Below are 23,532 nucleotides of genomic sequence, written 5' to 3' on the forward strand. Positions count from 1 at the left end.
TGGTCTGGAGTCTGTTTGTGTGCGGAGATGTGGGAGGGGGGGGTTGGCTGGGTTATAGTAGATTAGAGTCCATGAACTGCTGTTTTGACTGTATATTGCCTGTGGTGTGTTTGTGTGTTATTTTCACAAGACCCTTTAAAATCCTCCCAAAGGTTAAGTGTGTGTGTGTGTGTGTGCACTGGGTGTATATGTGTGTGTATATGTGTGTGTGGGTGTGTGCACTGGGTGTATGCGGGCAGCATGTTTTGTATACATGGGTGTGGCTCTTGCTGGGTGCCTCTGCTAAAAGTGTGCATTTGTGTTACACTTGTTCCTCACGTCACCTTAAAGGTGAACAAGTTGCTCTTCAACACAGATGAATAACATAAAGTGTGCGTGCGTGCGTGCGTGCGTGCGTGCGTGCGTGCGTGTGTGTGTGTGTGTGTGTGTGTGTGTGTGTGTGTGTGTGTGTGTGTGTGTGTGAGCGCGATTGTAATAACACCCAATGTCAAATTCAGTGTGCACATTTGGAAACCAAAATCCTTACGGGAACTCCATCATTAGATTAGAATGAAATATCGAGGCCATACATAATTGTGTGTGTGTATGTGTGTGTGTGTGTGTGTGCTCATGTGTACTCATACTCACCGTTCATGCATCCTGTAACGGAGACGAATGTGAGGTTATAAAGGGCTGCTGACAGGTGGGCTCCAGTCTCCTGACTGAGCTGAATAATTAGACCTGATGACAAACAGACACAAAAATTGGCACAGCCACACACGATTTGCCTGCATTATGAATGTCGTCAATATTTCATTGGATTATAGTTAAGACGTTGTTGAATGATGCTCTACTGAATACTGATATGACGCTTGTCTACCTAAACAGAAATGCAATCTGGAAATGAGAGCATGTGATTTTTTTTATCATCAATTAGCATGAACAGTGAACGGCTTTGTTAACCCATTCAATCCGGGGAGGCATCTCGTGTCATTTTGTGATGTCTTTGGCTATTCGAAAATAGCAGATGTACAAGCTCATAGCGCGGCACCGAGTGCCGCGCTATGAGCTTGTAGATCTGCTATTTTCTTTAAGTCGTGAAAATTTGTGCAAATATTAGATAGGGAACATTTTTGACTCAAATCTTTACCTCTGGGGGTCCCTATTACAAAATATTTTGAGATGGGGGTCCGCGGCCAAATACATATCATTTGGGAGTCCTTGACATGAGAAGGTTTGAAAACCACTGATATAGAAACATACGTTTTTTTTTTTATAAATGTAGGATTTCGAAGACATTTGTAGACCCCCGAAGCAAAGATTCGAGTTAAAAATGTTCGCTCTAAAAAATTGTATATATTCAAAGGATTTGCACAAACAAAAAACAAGCTTGTATATCTGCTATTTTTTAATAGCCCAAAGAAATAAAAAAAACTTACACACAGATGCGTTCTCGGTCTTAACTCATTCAGTGCCACTGGATGTCTAAGACGTCCGTTAACATAAGCCCTGTGCCACTGGACGTCTAAGACGTCAAAAAAATTTAATAATTCAGAACCCAAGATATCATGATTTGAAAATATTCTGCTCCATTCACTCTTTGTTTAACTTCTTACTGAAAAAGGCTATATCTCGGCTCCTAAGCACTTTTCTTTTACAATGAATTTTGGCTGTGGCACTCAGAGCCAAACTGCCATAAATAAGCCGGGCACTGAATGAGTTAATGGGTTAACGCACGCGCACGCATGCACGCACGCACGCACGCACGCACGCACGCACACACACACAGTACATTTGTTAAATCATTGTTTTTCAGCTTTGAATTTGAATAACAAATGCAGGACACGACGGATGTTGTGTTATTTGTTCCATGGATACTGAGGTAAACTAAATATATCATTTGCTAGTCAAATATCAAGGAGGAACATTTTTTTCAAGACTCTAGCTCCTCTCGTCCTCTGCTCTTCTTGTCCCACACAGTTTAGCACCAAACTGAGCTCCACGTCTCTTCTCCATCTTTTACAGTGGTGTAAAGTAACTTAGTACATTTACTCAAGTTCTGTACTTAAGTACAATTTTGAGGTACTTTTACTTTACTGGAATATTTACAATTGTCTATACTTTTACTTACTTCTACTCCACTCCACCTCAGAGGCAAATATTGTAGTTTTACTCCACTACATATTTGAAAACTTTAGTTACTAGTTACTTTGCAGTTATAAATTAGTACATTATAAAACATACTGTACATTAACCACTTTAGCCCTATTTTATACCTAGGCTATTTGAAAATAGCCGCTCTACAAGCTCACAACGCGTCGCAGTTGTGAGCTTGTAGATCTGCTATTTTCAAACATTTTAGTACTTTTACTTTTGGTGCTTTAAGTACATTTTGATACTAATACTTTTGTACTTTTACTCAAGTACATTTTTAATTCCGGACTTTTACTTGTAACAGAGTACTTCTATATTGCAGTATTGGTACTTTTACTTAAGTAAACCATTTGAGTACTTTTTCCACCACTGATCTTTTATGACATGAATACTCAGTAATACACAGTGTCAATTCAACTGCGATAGTGTACAAATATACACAGGGGTGTACTGGAGGTGGGGCGTGGTGAAGCACCGCTCCACTAGTTCAGAGCCTTTGACTTTGGTTGTCCGAGCTGCACGCCGTGTCCGTGAGAGTGTGTCTACCTCACGTATCCATCTAAAACAACCATTCTCACCTCTTACCAACGCTTACAAAAGCTGCTGGCTGGATATCCAATGGTCGATTGTGTGAAATACTAGTCTGTAGGTGTAGGTGTAGGCATACATACACGACACGTACATACGTCAGATGTTTTGAAGCAGTCCAAAGAGAACGTTTGGATAATGGATTCATGAATTAAAGGGTAGGGTAAGTGATTTTCTTTGGTCTAAATAAGTGTTAAATAGCTCTATATTCTGATGGTACTCATTGCTATAGAGTGTTTGTTCAGTAACAGGAGTCTCCATGTCTCTCCAGCTCTTTATTGAACAGAAAATGCTTTTTCAGGTCAGGATACCAAATGTATCCAATCAGGATAGAGAACTCAGCCAGATACAGATTAAGCAAGTGAAATTGGAAGTGATGACACAAATAAATTAGCAGACAAAATTGGAACAGGAACACTATAAAATGTTTTGCTGATAAATGGGTACTCTCTCCCGATTGGCTGAAATGTTGTCACCTACCTGAAAATTAATTTTCTGTTTATTAAAGAGCTGGAGAGACATGGAGACCCCTGTTACTGAACAACCACCCTATAGCAATGATTACTATCACGATATAGTGCTTTAATCTTTTAACAAAAAACTTTTTGTTTTAACCAAAACATATCACTTACCCTACCTTTAAATTACACAGGTGACGTCTGAAAGGTAAATGTTTATGACAACACTAAAGTGTCCCCAGTATGCAAGTAAAATAAATAGAATAACATTCGATATAGGCACACACAACATATTACAGTATGTTGAGGGTTAATAAATAGGCCTACATATTTAAAGAGGTTATTTCAATTGCCGATCGCTCACGCGTGCCTGTGCACGTGACATAGCTCTCCGCTAAAAAAATTACCACCGAATATACGGTCAACTTGGTTACATGTGTACCAATGGATCTGTCATTTTTTAACCCATTAAATCCTCTGGTTGCCTAGTCTGGACGGAGTGCCTTTCCTGATGAGGGACCGCACCCTGCAGAGGACCACAGACGTACGCAAGGTTTTCCCAGACAGACGGATGGAGGACGCCTCGCTCTTCAACTGGACAGAGTTACAGAGCCTCAACGCAGGACGGTGGTTCCTCAAGGTACTGCAATGTTTTAGCAAAGTGTGTTTTATGCGGTGGCGGAAAAAGCACTCAAACGTTTACTTAATTAAAAGTATCAATACCGCAATGTAGAAATACTCTGTTACAAGTAAAAGTCCGGAATTCAAAATGTGCTTGAGTAAAAGTACAGAAGTATTGGCATCAAAATGTACTTAAAGTACCAAAAGTAAAAGTACTCTTTATGCAGAATGCCCTATTTCAAGTTTTCAAATGTATTAAAACGTTTTGAAAATAGCAGATCTACAAGCTCACAATGCGTTGCATCGCGACGCATTGTGAGCTTGTACATCGGCTATTTTCAAATGGCCGATATGTATTTAGCGCTGAAGTGGTTCATGTATGTTTTGTACTAATAATCAAAGTGTACAAAGTAACTAGTAAATAAAGTTTTCAAATCATTTTAGTGGAGTAAAAGTACAATATTTGCCTCTGAGATGTAATGGAGTAGAAGTAAAAGTATTGGAAATACTCAAGTAAAGTAGAAATACCTCAAAATTGTACTTAACACATTTAGTGTCAAACACGAGAATTCTCGTGTTTGCAAATACACCCGTCGAGTGCCATAAACTTGAATTCTCGTGTAAAATGGAATGGACGGATGTGACAAGGGCCCAAAAAAACGTCTCTTCCTTCCGCTCCAATGATAGGATCTTGAGAATAAGGTCCTTATCTCCATATCTTTTTACCGTGGTGAAAACAAGCCATTTTCGACGGGCGATCACTCTGCAATGGCGGATCGCGTTCGAAATATTAATGTTCCAGTCGTTAGACAGGACCCTCGACCTGGCACCGAGTGTCGGCACAGAGTGTCGCACAATGAACATGTAGATCTACTATTTTTGAAAAATCGTGAAAATGTGTGCAAATCTTTGAATATATATATATTTTTAAGCAAACATTTTTAAAATATTTTGTTACAGGAACCTCCAGAAGGAAAGTACAAATGTTCCGTTTAAAAAGAATATATTCAAAGATTTGCACAAATTAAAAAAATAGCAGATATATATAAAAAAATAGCAGATATGAGCTTGTATATCTGCTATTTTTTTAAAAGCCAAATAAATCTGAAAATGACACGGATGCGATCCCGGTCTTAATGGGTTAATACATATGGAGAGACTTTGAGGGGAAAAATGCATTCATTTGAATACGTCTTTTTGTTTATCAGAAGACCAGTCAGCACAGCCATTTCCAATATGGTTTATTTTCTGGGTAACTTCCAAATTGATTCTGGACCAACGCCTGTGTTCATCTGTGGTGTATTTACGATTGGTCTCTGTAGAACAGAGCATCAGCAAAATGCCTGAATGGTAAAATATTTGCGGAGTGCATCAAAGAGGGCTCGATTGGCCTGTTGCGTGTCTGCGTGTCTGCCAACTACATATGCATATTAAAGCAGTATAAATTTAGACGATTTAGTCTTAGTCATCTGAAATGTTTTAGTCTATTTTTAGTTGACTAAATATCATAAGATTTTAGTCGACTAAAACATTTCATGTCAAGTGTAATGCATTGATTTAAACTCATTCAGCATGTCAATCAATCTTTTAATGTATGAACTAAGATAACTAACTCTGGGTAATTCCCTTCTCTGATCGGTACAGGTCAGTGGTGGGTTATTTACCTTGCAATGGATTTCAAGTTTAGCATAAATTATCAATAGACCTATATTAGTCATAGTTTAGTCTTTATTTTGTTTCTCAGTGAAAAATGGTAGTCAAAAAAAAAATGTGTCAACTAAATTAACACAAGGACCTTACACAACACATCATTTATATATCATTCAAACACATCCACACACGGGCAAATTAATTCACAAAACCCGGGTGTGCATGTACTGCATCTCTGTGTGTCCCGGGCTTAACTGGGGCGCCGTCCAAACTTGGCGTGTGTGTCCCATGTGAACCAGAGATTTGTAGTGCCAAGTGGCAATTCGATTGAACCAACGGTTTCTGAGAATCAAAAAAAAACACATACTGTATCGTTTCCTGGGGTCTGCGGAGGACGCACCAGATCTCTGTGTGTTTGGAGGAAGTGTATGCATCGGCTTCCCTGCTTGGCCAACCCTACCAGTTGGCTTCACGCCCCGATTGGTGAAACTTTGTGTCACGTTTGTGCCGCCGCTTAGCCAGCCCAATATAAGTCCCTGATTGGCCAAATGTACCCGTCGGCTTAACCGAATGGCCGATTCATTTGTGCTGTTCACTGTTTGGCCCCCGGTATTGCTGGTTGCAGCTATAGCTATATGGCTAGAGGCATACGTAGCTACGTCCGTCCGTCCGTCCGTCCATCCCAACCTTGTGATATCTCAGGAACACCTTGATGGAATGTGGCACAAGTCTACACTGGGACTCAAGCATGAACTGATTAGAAGTAGATGGTGGAAGGTTAAGATCACTGTGAGCTCACAAAACCCCTTCATTACATTCCTTCAAAGTCTTCACCACATGAGTCTGGACAGACGTAAACGGCAACTGGTTGGCGGAAGGCAACCAACCGCGATGTGGTATTATTGTTATTATTGATAATACTAATTGATACTAATTAACCAGGGATATTATAAGGGATACACAAATCATGGCATTTATACTCTCCCTTTAGAAATAAATGGGAGTGCTTTGTCCCATCCCTTAACCCATTCAATCCGAGGACTCATCTCTGCCATTTTAGATTTCTTTGGCTATTCAAAAATAGCAGATCTACAAGCTCGCTATGAGCTTGTAGCTCTGCTATTTCTGAAAAATCGTGAAAATCTTTGAATATGTATATATATATATATTTAAAGCGAACATTTGTAACTCAAATGTTTGCTTCTGGGGGTGCCTGGAACAAAACATTTTACAAATATTCGCTTAAAAAATATATAATTAAAGATTTGCAAAAAAATCACACGTTTTTCTGTAGATGTACTATTTTTTAATAGCCAAAGAAATCTAGAATGACATTGAATGGGTTAAGTCTTGAAAAAAAATGATTTCCTCGAGCACATCTTCACTCCGCCTCTCCCCACCTTCTTCTTCTCCAGGACGACCCCTTCTGGACGGTCCACACCTTCTCTGCGCGGGAGCGACACCTGGTGGCCAACCAGACAGTGTGCAGCCTGGAGCAGCTGCTGAAGCTGGCCTCCCACCGCAACCACAGCGTGGTGTTCAGACTCAGGAGGCCCCCCGCGGAGCACCCCTGCCACTACAGCTGGATCAATGACACGCTGGAGGTCTTACGGCGGGCCAGAGCACCTCAGAGCCTGGTGAGTCACTTAGGAACTCATAAGTCATTATTATTATTATGCCCTGAAAGAAACATAATGCTAAGTAGTGGCGTAGTAGTGGACTGATGCTCCAACAAGCTCTGCAAGCTGTTGAGTTGTTGTTGTTGTTGTTGTTGTTGTTGTTGTTTCTGGCTATGAGGAAGGCCATGCTACTAATTTTAATTAATTTAATTTGGCTAGTAAGAGATTTATTTAACCCCTTAACTCTTTCAGTGCCAAGAGTATTTTCATAAAGTACTCCCAAACTGCCAGGAATTAGCGTTTTTTTTTATTCTTTAATTTTGTAATTTTTCATTCAAATAAATGATCTGATTGGGGTTTTAAACCCATGATACAGTTCTACCAGTAGAGAGCAACAAATCGACACATTGATGATCTCGCTGGCTCACTCGCCCCCTCCCAAACAGGCTCACGTCATATCCGGTCAGAACCGGATGTTGACATTTTCGACAATCGTTGATCAGGCTAAATTACGATGCGATACACGACTACGATGACTGATCGTCACCCAGACCAAAGAGAGTAGACGTGGACCTCTCCGTTCGCTTTTTATACCGTGTGAAAAACCGTGACTTTCCCTATTCTGGCCGAAAATCACCGGAGAAAAACAACGTGACCCGGAAATGAAATTTATTTTTTACATCCGTTTCCGGGTGAGTCTGAAGGAGTCAGGAAGCGAAAGTGATCATGAAAAATAAACAGAATAGCGCGATCACAGTCAAAAGTAAAAACTCGGGATTTCTCGTGCTGGCACTGAGGGTACTCGGGAAAAACTCGGGATATGTCGGGGCGTGGCACTGAGAGAGTTAAGACCGGGAACACATCTGTGTGTCATTTTTAGAATCCTTTGGCTATTCAAAAATAGCAGATATAGAAGCTCATAGCGCGGCACCGAGTGCTGCGCTATGAGCTTGTAGATCTGCTATTTTTTTTTAATCGTGAAAATCTTTTTTAAAGCGAACATTTGTAACTCAAATCTTGTTGCTTCTGGGGATTCTACAAATGTCTTTTTTTGTTTTATTTTAATTTTACTTATTTTGCTATATATCAGTGGTTCTTAAAGTTTTTCATGTCAAGGACCTCCTAAAATGATAGGTATTTGGCCGCGGACCCCCATCTGAAGATGTTTGTTCCAGGGTCCCCCAGAAGCAAAGATTTGAATTAAAAATGTATTCAAAGATTTAAACACATTTTCAAGATTGTTTTTTTTTAAATAGCCAAAGAAATCTTAAAATGAAACTGGTCTAAATGGGTTAAAATCAGGCTGATGTTTTGTAGCCCTTGGGATATGTGCTCTAGTCTAGGTTGTCATCACTGAGCAAATTTGGGTCATTTTTGTTTGCATAGTTTTTTTTTGCATGATGTCTTTAATGCAAGACGTGGTGCAACATGTTTCCTGTGATGAGAAGCCTTGAATAACTAATGTCGATGTCAGGGGACTGGATCAATATTGTGTATATACCGTAATATTGGTATGATCCGTGTTTATCCTCAATACTGTAAGGTTGATACTTGCTAGCATATGATCACCTACAGTACTGTTTTAGATTGTTATAGCCGCCAGCAAATCATTTCAGACATTGAGTGATGTGCTCATGTTAATTTACGAGTGTGTGTGTGCGTGTGTGCGCGTGTGCGTGTGTGTGTGTATGCGTGTGCGTGTGTGTGTGCGTGTGCGTGTGAATGTGCAGGTGATGTGGACTCCAGACGAGGACAGGGCCATGGTAAGACAGGTGGCTCCCGCTCTGGTCCAGACATCATTAGAGAAACGCAGTCCTCAGAGACTCCATCAACAGGGCATCAGCAGACTGCTGCTCCGATACAACCAGGCCAGCACCCAGGACCTCAGGTAGGAGATGATAAACACCACTATATAGACACCAGCACCACCAGCACAGAGCACAGGACATCAGGTAGGAGATGATAAACACCACTATATAGACACCAGCACAGCACACAGGACCTCAGGTAGGAGATGATAAACACCACTATATAGACACCAGCACAGAACACAGGACATCAGGTAGGAGATGATAAACATCAGCTTATAGACAGGCTGCACACACGCACTACATGTGTACATAGACAGATTAGGGATACATGCATGCTGTACATACATAATGTACATACATACATACATACTGTACATACATACATACATACATACATACATACATACATACATACATACATACATACATACATACATACATACATACAGTACGTACATACTGAATCAATGTACAGTATGTACATTCAGGCAGACACATTGTGCTCGTGCTCGTTTGTGCAAGTTCTGATTTAGTCTTTTGAATAACACCATTTAGTTTTAGTCCTGTTTTAGTCATCTGAAATTGTTTAGTATTTTAAATGCACGCACACACACAGAGCAATTCATAACACAGTCGGACTCTCCTGACCCTGCGTTGTGTTTATTTTTATGTGTGTATTTTGGTGGTTGCGTTGTGTTGTTCCCATGCAGAGAGTTCTCGCGGAGCAACCTCAGCGTGACCCTGTACGCGGTGAACGAGCCTTGGCTCTTCTCTGTGCTGTGGTGCAGCGGGGTGTCTGCCGTGTCCTCTGAGGCCCCGCACGTGCTCAAGAAGGTGCTGAGACCCGCCTGGCTCATGGTAAGAACGTGAGGAATATTAACACACGGTATAATGGCTCATGGTAAGAACGTGAGGAATATTAACACACGGTACAATGGCTCATGGTAAGAACGTGAGGAATATTAATACGCGGTACAACCGTCAAGTGTTAATCCATTAAGACCGGCGGGGACGCATCTGTGTAATTCTTTTTGATTTATTTGGGCTATTTTAGAAAAACCTTGAGGGGTGGGGTCCCTGGAACAACATATTTTGAGATTTTGAGCTAAATGCATATCATTTTGGGGGTCCTTGACATGAAAAAAGTTTGGGAACCACTGATTATAGCAACAGAAAAATGATCAAAAAACTGCTAGGATTTAGAAGACATTTGTAGAATCCCCAGAAGCAAAGATTTGAGTTATATATATATATAAATATATATCCAAAGATTTGCACAAATTTTCAGGATTTTTCAAAAATAGCAGATCTACAAGCTTGTAGCGTGGCACTCTGTGCCGTGCTATGAGCTTGTAGATCTGCTATTTTTTAATAGCCAAATAAATCTTAAAATGACACCGATTCTTTCCCGGTCTTAATGGGTTAAAATAGATTTAGCTAAATGTGACGGCTGCTTTTACATGTGTCATGTCCCTGACTCATCAGTTTGATGATGCCATCCTGGCAGCATGTCCTCAGTGACATACTGCTACCCTGCAGGGCACTGTGTGGTTCCTGCACCTAAACCACCCCCTGACGTGGTTCACCCAGAGTTCAGGTTGGCACGGGCATCTGCCATCCTGACTGTGGTTATCAGCACCGCACCAAGTCAATGTAGCCACCAAACCTACCTGTGCCATTTTCGTGTTAGTTCAAGTTAACCCATGAAGACCGGGAACGCATCTGTGTCATTTTAGATTTATTTGGCTATTCAAAAATAACAGATATACAAGCTCATAGCGTGGCACAAAGTGCCGTGTTATGAGCTTGTATATCTGTTATTTTTGAAAAATCAGATTTTTTTTTTGCAAATCTTTGAATACATGTATTTTTTTTTACAAAATTTTTACTAAAATCTTTGCTTCTGGGGGTCCCTGGAACAAAATATTTTGAGATGGGGGTCCGTGGCCAAATACATTGGCTCCTTGATATGAAAAGGTTTGAGAACCACTGATATAGCAACTTACGTTTTTCTGAAAACTGTTAGGATTTAGAAGACATTTTTTTAATCGGCCTCAGGTCTTAATGGGTTAAAACTAAAAGCGCATTGACCTTTAAACTCAACACACAGCTGAAAGTAAGAAATATTCATATTTGCATGGATAGACGATTTTAATTGTTCAGCTTGAAACATTGTTAATGTGGGCCCTGTGGTGTGTGTGTGTGTGTGTGTGTGTGTGTGTGTGTGTGTGTGTGTGTGTGTGTGTGTGTGTGTGTGTGTGTGTGTGTGTGTGTGTGTGTGTGTGTGTGTGTGTGTGTGTGTGTGTGTGTGTGTGTGTGTGTGTGTGTGTGTGTGTGTGTGTGTGTGTGTGTGTGTGTGTGTCCGTTTCCAGAAACCAGATGAATACTGCCTGATTTGGGTATCTGCAGACCTCATCTCCTTCGCTGTTGTCATAGGAATATTCGTTTTCCAGAAGTAAGTGTGTGTTTTCAGTGGCGTGGGCACACATACTGTACTGCAGTGAGGGAGTGTTTATTGGAAGACAAGTGTTCATCTAGTATTCTCTCATCGCAAAAGCAAACACATGTTCCTGTTCTCTTTGTGCTGGCCTGGCCTGTATCTGGTTGTATTTTTCTCTTTGCCGCTCCAGTTGTCCCTCAATATAGACACTTTGTGAAGGACGCATAGTCACTCACACGTTCGCTATTACTGCCTAGGACACTGTAGGGTACAATACGTTCTTGGCATCCGACATGCTGGCCCAATGCAGTTGGGAGGGGGTGGGGTGAAGGGGGGGGGGTGAGTGAGGCCCTGCGCAAACTTGACGTGGGAGGCCCTGCACGTTCATGCACGCGCATGAATCACATTCACTGTCATGCACGTAGCTATTCTAGTTCTACTGCAGTAATGGATTGAGGGAAAGTCACTTCTGCTTGCCTTCTAGGCAGTGTTGATTTTAACAGCGAATTTTGATTTAGTTTTAGTCATAGTCTTTTGATCAAAATTCCATTTAGTTTTAGTCATATTTTAGTCATCTGAAACGTTTTAGTTTTTGTCTAGTTTTAGTCGACTAAATATCATAAGATTATCGTCGACTAAATCTACAGTTGATTTAGTCGACTAAAATGTATTGTGGCGGTGCCTTGATGGCGTCGTAATGGCAGATTTTACACTTGGTTTCATGCTGAAAATAGCCGATCTACAACGCGTCGCGCTGCAACGCGTTGTGAGCTTGTAGATCTGCTATTTTCAGAGCGCAACACCCGAGCACAACCAAACATAAAATGACGTGTCTTTTAGTTCTACTGGATCTCCTCTCCACTAGTCCCTCACTAACATTTTACACGATCATCACATTTTTTGTTTTTATTTGTTGATGAAATTGTCAATATATTTAGTTTCCGTCAGTGAAAAAAGGTAGTCGACGAACATTTTTCGTCATAGCTTTAGTCGACGAAATCAACACTGCTTCTAGGCTGCAAACTTGGCAATAAAATCCTTGTAATCCAGCGCGGATGTAAATACCATTTCGATTTAGTAGGTTCGTGAGCCAAAATAGTCTACCCTGCGACATGGAGGCTCACAAATACTTTTAAATTAAGTTTGAAAAGTGTGCTTGATGCCACTGCTACTAGGATAGGACCTCACAGTTAGAGAAGGTTCTTTTAATCCTTTTGAAGAAAAAAAAAAGTTTTTGAAGTGCTTCCTTTTGGAATTATTTCTCCAAGTACAGTATTCTCAACTCATGGAAGTGTTTACAAATGTATGCAGAGATTCTCGCAGCGACTTATGACATTTCTCCTCCTTTTAAATTGTTTTCCTTTTCTCAGCACCCGACTCATGAAATAAATCACGCTCTCATGGGGCTGACATTGTTTCCCCTTCTCGTCCTCGCAGTAAGCAGCGAGATGGAGCGCCCATTATGTAACTACGCAATATCCAAAAGAAAGAAACCTGAATAATTTGTTAGATTTCTTTGCATGTGACGTTGACCATGCGTAATGGATTTGACACAGGAATTTCATTTTAGAAGCATGTTTGGTCAAGCCATAACAATGTTATATATATATATTTTTTTAAACGGCAGGTTTGCAGACTGGGTGCCAGGTCCTTAGAGGCTGCGTATAGCCCTGTGCCATCACACACTTCAGATAGTCCATGTGTCCTTAATACACTTTTGTTTACTTTTTGTTTTCAATTTCCGTTAGTTTTAATACATTTTTAAAGTTTGCCAGTTTAGTTTAATTTTTATTTTATGAAAAGGCTTAGTTTTAGTTTAATTTGCATTAGTTTTAGTGTTATAATTGTATTATAATATGGGGTAGTCAGGAGCAAGATTCAAAAAGCGTAGAAAATTGGCGAAAGTAGCACATCTACAAGCACCCAACGCATCGCGATGTGATGCATTTTGAGATTGTGAATCGGCAATGTTGGCAATTTTGAAGAAACATTGGATGATGACAAAGACTAAAACTAAGGACATTTTCTCTATGATTTGAGTTAGTTTTGTAAACAGACACTACCGGTTTTAGTTAGTTATCTCTTTTTGTAAAGCTACATTTTTATTTTTATTTCAGTTAACTAAAATGTTTTCCGTATTTCTTTAGTTTTAGTTAACTATGATAACCCTGTTCCCTTCACACAGTGACTTGCTCAAGTTGCTCTTGCTTTCATTACACTCCTCTACATACAGCCTTGATTTCCCCCTCATGTACTCAGTTCCACGTATGTCCAAATGAACAGTTAACATGTGACTCTGCGTAGAGAGAGCCAGGAATGATGATTTCTAATGACTCCTCTCAACTCACTGAACGACTGGAAAGAACACACCGTTATATAGTCATGGGTACTGTTGTTATTTGATTAAGCTATCAAGTTGCATTCTTTTGTCTCCCTGGTCCCCCCAAGCTAGCCCTGCATGCACAGATTTACGTCATTATTACTAGATGCCAAATAGAGGAAACGTTGCAATTGGATGTGAGTCGATGTGTCAACATCCCCCGCACACACTGCTTATTACTGTATGTCTTTGTCAGGTTTGATTGATTGAATACTTAATTAACAGGTTTGTTAAGCCATTAAGACCGGGAACACATACTGTGTAATTTTAGATGTTTAGCTATAACCGTTATTTTATACTTTGGCTATTTTTGTGAAGGAGGCCGATGCACACCTCAAGGATTGGCGACTTTACTACTTTGGCTATTCAAAAATAGCAGATATACAAGCTCATAGCACGGCACCAAGCTACGAGCTTGTAGATCTGCTTTTTGTTTTTTAAATCATGAAAATGTGTGGGAAAAAAATACGTTTTTTAACTCAAATCTTTGCTTCTGGGGGATTCTACAAATGTCTTCGAAAACCTAACAGTTAATTTTTTTTGTAAATGTATGTTACTATAAATCAGTGGTTCTCAAACTTTTTCATGTCAAGGACCACCCAAAATATATTTGGCCGCGGACCCCCATCTCAAAATATGTTGTTTCAGGAAACCCCAGAAGCAAAGATTTGAGTAAAAAAATTATATATATATATATATATATATATATATATATATATATTCAAAGATTTGCACACATTTTCACGATTGTTTTAAAAAAAAATAGCTCTTAGCGCGGCACCGAGTGCCGCACTAAGAGCTTGTAGATCGGCTATTTTTGAATAGCCAAATACATCTTAAAGTGACACGTTCCCGGATTGAATGGGTTAACAGGACAGGTAGTACGTCAAAGGTTTATGCTAAAAAGGAAAACCCAATCCTGTCTATCACTGCTACTAAAGAGACGGACATCTCTGGGACGGAGGGAGGGCGATAACAGACCCTTCTCAGCCTGGGATACCAGGCCGACTGCTACGTTTGGCGTTTCTTTTTTCAGTCTGGATTCCAGGCTAGAGCAGTGGTTCTCAACCTTTTCAGGCCGCGACCCCCAAAAAGAATCATATTTGAACTGGGGACCTCCCGACATAATCATATTTGAACTGGGGACCCCCCCAACTTAATCATATTTGAACTGGGGACCCCCCACCCAGACAAGCACTTGGAATTGTAGGAGTTGAGGCATTACATTTAGTCTGACATGGTTCCACAGATAAATATTGTGAAAATAGCAGATCTACAAGCTCACAAGGCATTGTGAGCATGTAGATCAGCTATTTTCACAATGTTTGCCTCTTTCTGGGCCTTTTTTCACTGTCATCTGGGGACCCCCTCAAAATCATGTGGCGACCCCCTGGGGGTCCCGACCCACAGGTTGAGAACCACTGGGCTAGAGGGTTGTTTGGGGCACTTTTTTTTTTTTTTTTACTCTTTCTTAGCCATATTGCAGCTGCCGGCTTCTCAACTGACCTCTCTTGTCTCCCACCTTCTTTTTGTCCTTTTTTTCCTCCTCCTTCCCCCCTTGTTTGTTTTTGTTTTACCTCTCTTTTCGTCGTCCCTCTCTCCTCTGCCTGGTGTGCATGCTTCTTCTTCTCCTCCTCTGCTGCATTCTGGCATCTTCTCTCAGCTTTCACATGATCAGGTAACTGGGTCGTTCTTCCTCTCTGACCCCGCTGTCTTCTCCTCTCAGCCTCTCCGTCGCTTTGTCTCTTTACTCTTGTTGTCGTCTCTTCTTGCGTTCTGTTGTTGAACATCCTTCAACTCTTGATGTTCTTTTTCACTCTCTCCCTGTCCTTCGTTCTCTTTTTTTTCTTGTTCACTCTAGACTTTTCTCTCTCACTCTTTTTCACTCTCTCTCTGTCCTTGGTTCTCTTTTTTTTCTTGTTCACTCTAGTCTTTTCTCTCACTCTCTACCTCCCTCGTTCTGGATCTAGTTGTCTTTTCTCATTGTCTTCACACTCTCTCTCTTCTCACTTTTGTTTGCTTTCTCTCTACTTATTTTGAAATAGTAATCTCTATCACTATTTCCCAGTGGTGTAAAGTAACTAAGGATAAGGATAATTCCTTTTAACAGGTCGTTCATGAAAGTCCTTGCGGTCTTGTTTCCAATGAGAACCTGTGAGCAATTGGGGTTAAGAGTCTTGCTCAGGGACAAATTTCATATCATCGGCACATATGCTGGGATAGCCTGGAATCGAACCCGGGGCAACCAGGGCCAGCTGGTTCCCTAGGCGGGCTCACTAACCACTCAGCTATGGCCGCCCCTTAACTAACTAACTAAGTACATGTACTCAAGTACTGTACTTAAGTATTTCTAGTTTTCAGTACTTTTACTTCTACTCTACATCTCAGAGGCAAATATTATACTTTTACTCCACTACAATTATTTGAAAACTTTAGTTACTAGTTACTTTGCAGATATAGATGATTATATTATAAAACATACATGAACACTTCAGCCCTATTTTATACATAGGATATTTGAAAATAGCCAATCTACAAGCTTACAACGCGTAGCATCGCGACGCGTTGTGAGCTTGTAGATCTGCTATTTTCAAACATTTTACTACTACTACTTTTGGTACTTTAAGTATATTTCGATGCCAATACTTTTGTACTTTTACTCAAGTAACATTTTGAACACAGGCCTTTTAATATTGTGGTATCGCTACTATCTACTAATATCCGAGTACTTTTTCCACCACTGCTATTTCCTTTGACCACCTGCCTAACGCAGTCTTTCTCACCATCTTTCAGTCTGTCTGTCATCCTCTCTCCATCCCACCTGTATCATTGTAATGCACTGCTGCCACTTCTCCATTATGCCCTCTAGAGGGCATAGTGTGAACACTATCAAGCATACTATACTGTCATATAGCCAAGACTCTATCTATCCCAGTTGGCTGAAGTCAATTGGCTTTCCACCCACACAGCACAAACAATGACCATCGCTCAGCCATTGAGATTTGAGATTAATTGTCCAATTAATTTAACAAACAATCAAATCTTTCAAGTGATTTGTGGAAATGCCTCCAAACAGGGGAAGTGAGCCAAGAGCGGCTATTATTGATTTGGCCCAAAGCCCTGCTTTTTTTTCAGTTTGCATTTCTCAGTGCCTCTCTGTGCATTAGTTATGGCCACAGTCTGACCAATGCGTCTCAGTTAATGTAATTGAAATCAATGCTGTTTTTTTATTGAGGCAATGATCGCAGCTTTAGGCTTACTGGCAAGAAGTGCCTGTCGCTTTACTGTTAGGAAGGCCTACAGGAACAAATATTTCAAACAAAGTCAGGCAGTGATCTTTTATGGCCTATTATGAACAGGGATTTATCCATTAGAATGCCGTCACAGTTGTATTGCATGAAGAAGTACTTTTGAGTACTTTGTGTAGGCTATGACAATTTCTGATTGTAGCACTGTGATAATTGGTTTAAACACTAAATAAACTGTCACAAGGTGAAATTTGACATCCAAACATTCAATGCTGTCAAATGATGAAGTGGTCGCAGCACAGTTTGGACAGCAGATAGTAGCCTAATGGTTAGTCCTTTTAACCCATTCAAACCGGGAACGCATCTGTGTGTCATTTTTAGATATCTTTGGATATTCAAAAATAGCCCAAAGAAATCTTAGAATGACACACAGATGCGTTCCCGGTCTTAAAGGGTTAAATAAAACATCATAGGTATGACCATAATGATAGCCGTACAGTCCAATGAGAGCAGAGGCAGCAGTACTTCCTGGTGTACCGGGTGTGTTCGAGGTGACCCCTGACCTTTGCACTTGTGACCTCTGCAGGTTTAGGTCAAGCGGCATGCGCAGCTACAACCCAGAGCAGATCATGCTGAGCGCTGCAGTCAGGAGGTCCAGCCGAGACGTCAATATCATGAAAGAGAAACTCATTTTTTCCGGTAAGGAACCCCCCAGTACAGAAGGGTAGGTGGGGCCGACACAGTAAAATCCATAGTTTTAATTTAGCTGTGGGAGTTAAATTAGCACTGAGGAGTTTACAGTGTATACGTGTCCCTCTTCAGGTATGTATCCCTATATTATATCGTCTCTATCCGGCAGAAAGCTTGTATAATGTCCAAAACTGTTACTTTTCACTTTCAGGAAATGGAAAATACTGTGTTCCTGTGAGGTTCCAAAGTAGTTATTATTTAGTTACAAGCTCTTGTTCATCGGTTAAACATTTATTAAAAGCCCATAGACAGGGTTAAACTCTTTCAACCTGGCATCCCTATTTTGGGCATGTATAGATCACCAAAGTCTGACCTAATTTACACATCCTACCTGGGCCGCGTTTTTTTCCCCCCATTCTGAATTCCCATAGACGTGTTTAATATCACGTCAAATAAGAACTGTGTTCCAAAAATAAATCCCGGCGGTTTGACTCTTATGGATATGAAGCATCAACTGACGGTATAAAATAGGACATTCATCGTTTTATTTTATTTTTTTAAATACACGTTTTCTGCCCAACAGTGACGATATGTGTCCCTCTCAGTACCCATGTACTGTATGTTTGTTTTGGTCATTGTGTGTGGTCTTGTGTTCTATTGTGTGTGGAGAAATAGCCCTTACCAATAATTCTAAGCCTTTGTTTTAACCTTGTTGAATACTATCAGGGTACGGTACACTGCATAGAACAATGTCATGAGCACCACAATGAGTAGACAGTCCTTTACTCTGATTGACAACAGCATTGTGCTAATGCCGCAAAACCTCACCCGTTTGCAGTGGTGTAACATTGAGGAATCTTTACTTTACTGGAGTATTTTCAATTTTCAATACTTTTACTTCTACTCCACTACATCTTAGAGACAAATATTGTACTTTTACTACTCTACAATTATTTGAAAACTTTAGTTACTTTGTAGGTATAAATTAATATAATATAAAACATACATTAGCCACTTCAGCCCTATTTTATACTAGGCTATTTGAAAATAGCCGATCTACAAGCTCACAACACGTCGCATCACGACGCGTTGTGAGATTGTACATCGGCTATTTTCAAACATTTTAGTACTTTTACTTTTGGTACTTTAAGAATATTTTGATGCCAATACTTTGTTACTTTTAGTAGTACATTTTGAATACTGGACTTCTACTTGTAACAGAGTATTTCTGCATTGTGGTATTGATACTTTTACTTATAAGTAAAACATTTGAGTACTTTCTCCACCACTGCACCCGTTTGGCATTCCAGTCCATGTTAAACCAAACGATGAGAATTAGTTTGGAAGGGCTATTTCTTAACGCGCCTGGTTGGCGTTCAGTTGGGCGCCTGCACTCAAATGGCTCCATCATTCTCACCATAGATATAGAAACCTAGATACCTCATTGGCCTCTGCAGTTCATTGGAGTGACCCGTATCTCGGGCGCCATTTTGGAGAGGGCAAGCTTCCTGACTACTGGCCAATCACCGCGTCTTTTCCGGGATTTGTCACAATCTAGTTGTATAAAAATATCCTGTTATATTTTTATACAACTAGATTCTGCCAAGTCCCGGAAAAGACACGCTGTGATTGGCCAGTAGTCAGGAAGCTTGCCCTCTCCAAAATGGCGCCCGAGATACAGACGCCTCAGAGCCTGGAGGAGGCGTGTCTACCTTTTATATGTCTATGATTCTCACCTCCTCCTCTTCCTCACCTATTTGTATAGAACCACAGCAACGAGCGGCCAGACTGCCGGTTGGATAGACTTAATGACTTTGAGAGAGTATCGGCGCCCAGCTAAGCGCCCGGCCCTTTCCAAAGCATGCATCTGAGTGTCTGTGAATGTCCTCCTCCTCCTCCTCCTCCTCCTCACTAAGGTCACCCCCAGTAGGAAGCCTGCCTCATCTCCTCCATCCTGTGTATGTGACGTACATCCTCCGCCTCCTGTTCATCCCACCATCTCTCCATTCTCCTCCTCCTCCAGCGGGCGCCGACTCCTCGTCCTTCGTTCCGTTGTCCCATTCCATCCCTCGTTACCCGACACCACTTTTCTGGTCCTGCTCCTCCCCTCCTCCTCCGTCTCTTCATCCATCCACCTATCCATCCACCCAACCGACCAGCCATCCATCCATCCATCATTCCATCCATCCCTCCTCCTGCCCCCTCCCACCTCTCCTCCCCCCTCCTCTCATTCAGCCTGTCACTGGAGACCCTGTCTAAGGGACGTTACTGTAGAAACACCCCGTTATGTCCAGACTGTCTTTGTGCTGGGGGGGTGAAAAGGTGAGTTTACAAAGCCCATGGCCATAGTGTAACAACATGACATGCAGTGGTGGAAAGTAACTAAGTACATTTACTTAAAGACCCTGTAAACAGGAAGTAGGCATATAAACAGGAAGTAGTCATATAAGCAGTATTATGTAATCACATTTTGTCAGACCACAGAATAATATGTTATAAACCACCCAGCATAATTAGAATGATATAAAAAAAAAAAAAGTATTAGTTGTTGTATGTAAAAATTGGTTTCAAAGTCATTAAAGATATTTGTAGTTTATTTTGTAAGGCTGTGGGGGGGAGGCGGTGTCCACTGAAGGCAGTGAAATAATTATTTTAGCCAGAAGATGGCGATGCACTCTAGGGTATAGCATGACACACTGGCCTAAAGGTGGCGGTACACTCTAGGGTATATCATCAGAAGACTGGTATACCTTCGGTGTACCATGGCATAATTCCTAACTACACCAGTCTTCTGCCATCAGTGATTCTGATGACATCACTGAAACTCACCTGAGCGTGTACACAGGTGAGGTAATTATCGCCTCCCAAAAAAACTGCTCTCAGCAGAAAATGCCCAAACAAGGCATTTCCTCTTTACCGGGTAGTAAAGAATTTGAGTACTTTTTCCACCACTGCTGTTTTGTTTTCGTTTTTTGACCAATCTTTCTATGTCTTTCTATCTATCTGTTCTATCCAGCCTCTACTGTAACTACCTGAACTACTAATGTATTTAGTTCATTCATTCATGAATCTGAAGTCTTTTGAAAGTCTTTGGTCTCAGTGTTTTTTGTTATGTTTTCCATTACTCATATACTTGAAAGAGTCTTACAGGAAAAGGGGTGACAGGACATTTCATGTACAGTACAGTATGCTGGTGTGGTTTGAAATGCAGTGATAAACGTTTTTTTTCCAAGAGTGGCATAGTTATGTTGATATACATACTTAATAAGAGAGCAATGCCAAATTATATCACAGTGACTTTTTTCTTTTTTCTTCCTTGCCCTGTGGCGCCCTCCAGAGGTGAGCAATGGTTTGGCCAGCCCTGAGGAGCTGTACACAGAGAATGGCTTTGACTACTACACCAACCAGGCCGTCAGCCACTGACCAACTGACCATAAACCCTGTGTGAATCTACTGTAAGACTCTCCACCAGCATGCTGGAAATGTAAAAGATTAACGTTGAAAAGGGGTTGCATTATGTTCAGATGCTTTATTTTTTTTGTTTTTGTCACCCTTTTCATCCATATAGTGTGAAGTGTGTTCTCTTCTACTTCTTCTCCCACTGCTTATGATCAAGAGGTTGCTGTATTGTTACCGCCCAATTGCTTTTTTTTTGTATATTCTGTAAATACCTTTTTTGCTTGTCGTGTATATATATAATATATATATGCATATGCACATGCATATGCATATGCAGAACAGATATATATACACACACACACACACACACACACACACACACACACACACACACACACACACACACACACACACACACACACACACACACACACACAGATAGATAGATAAAATGTGGGACTACAAGCACTTTTTATTCATGAAAATGATTAGCCAAATCTGTGGTCTCCTTTCCCTTATCTAAATGTTCAGGATTTCAAGTTACCTGCTATAAGCCTCATTCTGCTTGCTAGGCTCATTTTTTTCTTTTTTTTAAGCTTGTTTTCCGAAAGCGGTCACTTTATTTTCAAGCACTGTAATTGACTCTTATCAGCAGATGGAAACTGTAATGAAAAAAAGATAAATGGTTTTGGCATGGACACGTGTACCTGATATTGCTCCTGCCTTCCGCTGGCACTCCAGTGTGCTGTGGTTCATACTACTTTAATATTTATATTTAAATGTAAAAAAAAAAAAAAAAAAAAAATACAAACAAGCTGTTTACAGAGGCTCTGCCTTCTTCTGAGTGAAACATTTCCAAGATGTAAGATAATTATTTTTTAATATACATTAAATTAATTCTGCTCCCTCCTATTCTTTTCAATCTCTGCATGTAAGTTAAAGTGATCATATCGAGTGATTGTGAGCTGTGCTCCGGGGGCGAAACCTCAAACTACCATGAAAATGTATGTCCTTTGGTTCATTATTTTTTTTTTTTTAAGGATGTGTACAGTGTATTGTGCGTAAACTGATAGGGTTGTTGTTTTAAGTTGAGTGTATTACTGTACATAAAAGGTAATATAATGTGCAAGAATATTGAGAGCCAGCTATGAACTACATTTGAATAATGTGACCACGATGCATAATAATATAAGCAATAGTCTTGACATTACAGAAGTCGAGTTCTTTCAGTACCTTTGCTTTACAACTTCTGAATTACTGAACTTTTAGTATTGTGTTGAGAGACAAAATGCATCTTGTTGATTGACAGTGTAAATGAATGCTAATAGACTGATGATGATGCTGGGAGCTTTTAATGTGAATATAAGGCTATAAGCTGTTGAAGGGAAGCTACGTGTACTACAATGGGCTGCACAGGGTGATGGAATGGATTGCCTTTTGTGTTCATATACTTTATTTAGGTATTATTGTGCCTCAGAATGAAACATTAAAGATTCTTCTGATACATCTGATGTTTTGTTTTTGACTTTGGAGGCATATAACCTATTAATAATTATTGAAGCATTCTCTAAACCCATTTAGACCGGGAAAGAATCGGTGTGATTTTTAGATTTCTTTGGCTATTCAAAAATAGCAGATATACAAGCTCACAGTGTGGTACCGAGTGCCGCGCTATGAGCTTGTAGATCTGCTATTTTTTGAAAGATCGTGAAGATTTATGCAAATCTTTGAATATATATATCTTTTTTAAAGCGAACTTTTTTAACTCAAATATTTGCATCTGGGGGGTCCCTGGAACAACAGATTTTGAGATGGGGGTCCGCGGCCAAATACATATAATTTTGTATCATTTTGTGTACATTTGTAGAATCCCCCAGAAGCAAAGATTTCAGTTACAAATGTTTGCTTTAAAAAAAAGTATATATTCAATACATTTAGAAGTCTTCCCTACTGACCATGAATTAAGTTATTGATTGTCTCTGAGAAACTACCAGACTCCTTTTTCCATAGGTTACCAATGCTAGGGAGAGCCTATGGGGATATGAAAGTCTTACCACCAACACCATGCTTTCAAAGAGCTATTTATCAATGTTTTCACTTTTCCTACAACTGCACTGAAGAATAAGGAATGACCTTGACTTGATCAGATGAACAGTATGTCAGTAATGCTGCTATCGTGTCCACTTGTCCTACATAAGCATTTGGGCTTCTGTGGTATTCTTTAAAAAAGTTTAAAATTTTTAAAAAAGAAGAAAAACACGACTCCTACAGCCAATGACATTTGATTAACCCATTCAATCAGGGAAAGCATCTGTGTCACTTTAGATTTCTGCTATTTTTGAAAAATCATGAAAATGTGTGCAAATCTTTGAATATGTATATATTACAGTTTGAGGAAAATGTCCATCACAAGCCCAAGGGTTGATGAGCGGTCATCTTTAGGAACACAGATGTTTGCTAAAGAAAATGTCAACCTTTTTTAAATAAAACTCTGG

At 40.3% G+C, this 23,532-nt stretch overlaps 2 protein-coding genes across 8 annotated transcripts in view; one reads left to right on the forward strand and one right to left on the reverse strand.

Moving 5' to 3' along the window:
- Positions 1-22,543, forward strand: part of LOC308085066 (glycerophosphodiester phosphodiesterase domain-containing protein 5-like) — a 116,254-nt gene extending 93,711 nt beyond the window's left edge. For 2 of the 7 annotated variants that reach the window (XM_080428107.1, XM_080428105.1), the window contains exons 10-17: positions 3,669-3,819; positions 6,866-7,087; positions 8,800-8,957; positions 9,591-9,738; positions 11,253-11,335; positions 17,535-17,647; positions 19,566-19,960; positions 20,976-22,543. In XM_080428107.1, coding sequence (XP_080284233.1) covers positions 3,669-3,819; positions 6,866-7,087; positions 8,800-8,957; positions 9,591-9,738; positions 11,253-11,335; positions 17,535-17,647; positions 19,566-19,897 — 1,207 coding nt within the window. In that variant the 3' untranslated portion in view covers positions 19,898-19,960; positions 20,976-22,543. Of the gene's footprint in view, positions 1-3,668; positions 3,820-6,865; positions 7,088-8,799; positions 8,958-9,590; positions 9,739-11,252; positions 11,336-17,534; positions 17,648-19,403 lie in introns of all 7 variants that reach the window. The other 5 variants (XM_080428108.1, XM_080428109.1, XM_080428106.1 and 2 more) reach the window with 5 other exon arrangements.
- Positions 1-23,532, reverse strand: part of med17 (mediator complex subunit 17) — a 167,454-nt gene that overhangs the window by 43,412 nt on the left and 100,510 nt on the right. The window lies entirely within an intron of this gene.

Source organism: Gymnoscopelus braueri (assembly GCF_963280865.1).
Source record: "Gymnoscopelus braueri genome assembly, chromosome: 5".
NCBI classification, from domain to species: domain Eukaryota; kingdom Metazoa; phylum Chordata; class Actinopteri; order Myctophiformes; family Myctophidae; genus Gymnoscopelus; species Gymnoscopelus braueri.